This window comes from Varanus komodoensis, unplaced genomic scaffold, assembly GCF_004798865.1.
Source record: "Varanus komodoensis strain SLA01 unplaced genomic scaffold, ASM479886v1 scaffold46_1, whole genome shotgun sequence".
NCBI classification, from domain to species: Eukaryota; Metazoa; Chordata; class Lepidosauria; order Squamata; family Varanidae; genus Varanus; species Varanus komodoensis.
Genome location: NW_025336043.1, coordinates 1,168,092 through 1,170,927, shown reverse-complemented (window position 1 = coordinate 1,170,927; position 2,836 = coordinate 1,168,092). Strand labels below are relative to the sequence as shown.

Here is a 2,836-nt window from a genome sequence, read left to right as displayed (position 1 = left end):
CAGTTAGGACCCCGAGGGTGTGGAATGGGCTTCCACGGGAGGTGGTTGAGGCCCCATCGGTGAGGGTGTTCAAGGACAGGCTGGACGTGCACATGGTGGGCATGTCGTGAGCAGAGCCGGCTGGTGCCGGAGGTCAGACTAGATGGCCCAGGAGGCCCCTTCTGACTCGCTCTGTTTCTCTGTTTCTAAATGCTCCCAGTGGCCTGGCTCTTGTTAAGCTGGGTGCAAGGGCAGAGTGACATAAATGAAAGATTGGTGAGGATGAGGCGGTTGCGCTGCTGCTGGCTGGATCAAAAGATGTCTCCCTGCACTCCTGTTCCAGAAATGTCTTTTGCGCTCCTCTCACCTGGACCAGCCTGTGGCCACCAGTAATGATGAGATGATCGAGATCCTATCCTACACGCCTGTCTGGAGTCCTGGGCAGGAGACCAGAGGAATCCCCACAGCCAGCAAGCAGGAGGAGGTGAACATACCCTTTCGAAGAGGAAGGAGCGAGTCTCTCCTGGTGGAGATGGGCACCCCCGGCCTTTGGATCTGTCCCCCACTGCATCAGTGGCCACCTCCCTCTCCCCTAAGCCCAGGGCAAAGGGGCAGGGTCTGGGTCGAGAGAGCCCTCAGCTCATGGGGCCTCCAGCAGCACTGCCTGATCAGCAAACAAGGGGCGGGCTCGCCTTCATGCCTGTGGAGGGGGATGCAGGGAAGACGCCAAGAGGTGCTGAGCTGGTTGCACCTGCCGGGGAGGGCCTCTCCAGCCCTCGAGGGAATGGTCCCTCACTCCGTTTCCCCCTGCAGCAGCGAGGAAGGGGCCGGGCATGCGAGGAAGCCCTTCAGCCTGCACATCCCCTCGGCAACTCCAGGGCAATGGTCGGTCAGGGACGCTGCCCCCTGCAGGCCGAAGGTGGCACTGCAAGCTCCAAACATGGAGACACGTCTCAATGAATGTGGGTGAATTTCTACGATTGGAAACCAGAGAGCCCTGAGGCCGTTTGCCAAGCGTCAGGAGTATGGTTTACAGTCTTGAAGCCATGCTGCTGGCAGGCAGGCAGGCAGGCAGGCACACACCCTTGTTACAGAGGTACAGACAGAGTGGCCCAGAAGCAAACAGCAGGTGGGAGAACCTCTGGCCAATTCCCAAAGCAGTGGCAGGAAGTTTCTTTCCATCCAGCGAAACTCCCACCTTTGGCCTGCCCCCCCTCAAAAGGCCCCCCTCAAGGTGCAATTGCCACCCCTCCCACCTGTGTGGACCCTTTCCTGCCAGGTAAATTGCCCATTGAGGTGTGGTCATTGGCTCTCCGTGAAGCACCCGAGCACCAGCAAGCGGGCTGCCCCATCAAGGACGGCCGGTGCAGGCACAACCGCCGACAGGCAGAGGCTGGCTCTCTCCAGCAGCACCAACAACGGCGGGAGACTTTTACGTGGGGACAAGTCTCTGCTCGGAGGCGCGTGCGGACATCTGTTCTGTGGCATCCGGAGAGGCAGCCACGAAGATTCAGACCTGCCTCTTGCACCCTCCACGGCCCTCTCCGTTAATCCCTCCCTCCTGCTTCTCTCTGTGGGGCTAAGAAGCCCTTTCTGGGCAGCAGGGTCGCCTTTATCCGGCCCAGTGGGTTTCTCCGCTGCCAGCATTGCTGAAATGGAGTGCTGTGCGACACCCCGTGGGGCGGCGGGTTCCCCAGGCCCCGGCCGTTCTCTTCGCCGCTCGAGGGTTATGCCAAGCTTCGCACTAAGTCCAGCTGCTGGCTTCGCGGTGCGCAAACAGCGCTCCGGCTTCTTGCCAAGAAGGGCACAGAGGGCATGACCTGCAGCTGGGAAAGCGCAAGTGCTTGTGCGTGTCACCCAGGGACACACCTCCTGATGAATCCGCAGGTTCTCTGACTCATAAGGTGGCCTGAAGCGGGAGGAGGGAGGCTTGCTTGCCGAGTGGGTACCTGCTAACACAGTGGCCTTTGCGTGACAGGTCCCCGGCTTGCTCAGGGAGACCCGCAAGCGCTGCAACATCAAGGTAAGAGCTGCCGCTCGGGCCTTTCCTTCACGCCGTGGCCGTGTGCCTTCGGGGAGGGGCAGGCCGGCAGAGGGCGGTCCACCCGGAGCGTCAGCCGCCGAAGCCCCTCGGGTTTCCCGGAGCCAGTGCTTGGCCCAGGTGGCGGAGTGGGGGAGGGCGCTTTCCAGGAGAAGGAGGGAACCGAGCATCAGCCTGAGCGACCGGAGGAGGGTAGCCAGTGGCCAAGGCAGGGGCACCCCCAGAAAATCCACGCACAAATTCGGAAGGCGCTGGCTGGGCTCGTATCAGCTGAGGTGATTCCAGCACCGCTGTGCCTTCGCCTTCTGGACCTGTGCCGCTTCCCTCCCCATGTGAAGGCCACTTCTCTCAAAGGACTGGCCATGGAAGGCCCCGCTGGCTGGTCTGCTGAGCTGGAGGGCGAATCCGGAGCCCATTTACTCGTGCGTTCGGCCCACCCCGCTGCTGGGCCCCCGGCGGGCCTTCCCCGACCCCGCAAGCCACCTGCTTTCATTTGCAAAGGGCAGGATCCTGCCCGCCTCGTGCTCTTCCTTGCTGCCTCCCCCAGTGCTACATCGACGGGCCGTACGGGACTTGCACGCGTGGAATCTTCACGTCGGAGCACGCGGTGCTGATCGGGGCAGGAATCGGGATCACGCCCTTCGCCTCCATCCTGCAGAGCGTCATGTGCAGGTTCAAGGCCGCATTTTCCTCTCTGTGTGGGCAGACGTCTCCTTTTACAAAGACGCTGAGCTTCAGGCTGCGTGTTTTCCCCCAAAGCACATTCAGCAAATCGTGTGCATGTGCTTAACAATACTTGCCCATTTTAAACCTTGT

The 2,836-nt window shown here is 61.3% G+C and overlaps 1 protein-coding gene across 1 annotated transcript in view; it reads left to right on the top strand.

Moving 5' to 3' along the window:
* The window catches only part of NOX5 (NADPH oxidase 5), a 14,014-nt gene that overhangs the window by 8,167 nt on the left and 3,011 nt on the right, over positions 1-2,836 (top strand). Inside the window, exons 10-12 of the mRNA XM_044444872.1 lie at positions 323-463; positions 1,958-2,002; positions 2,568-2,692. Of these exons, the coding sequence (XP_044300807.1) occupies positions 323-463; positions 1,958-2,002; positions 2,568-2,692 (311 nt within the window). The remainder of the gene's footprint in view (positions 1-322; positions 464-1,957; positions 2,003-2,567; positions 2,693-2,836) is intronic.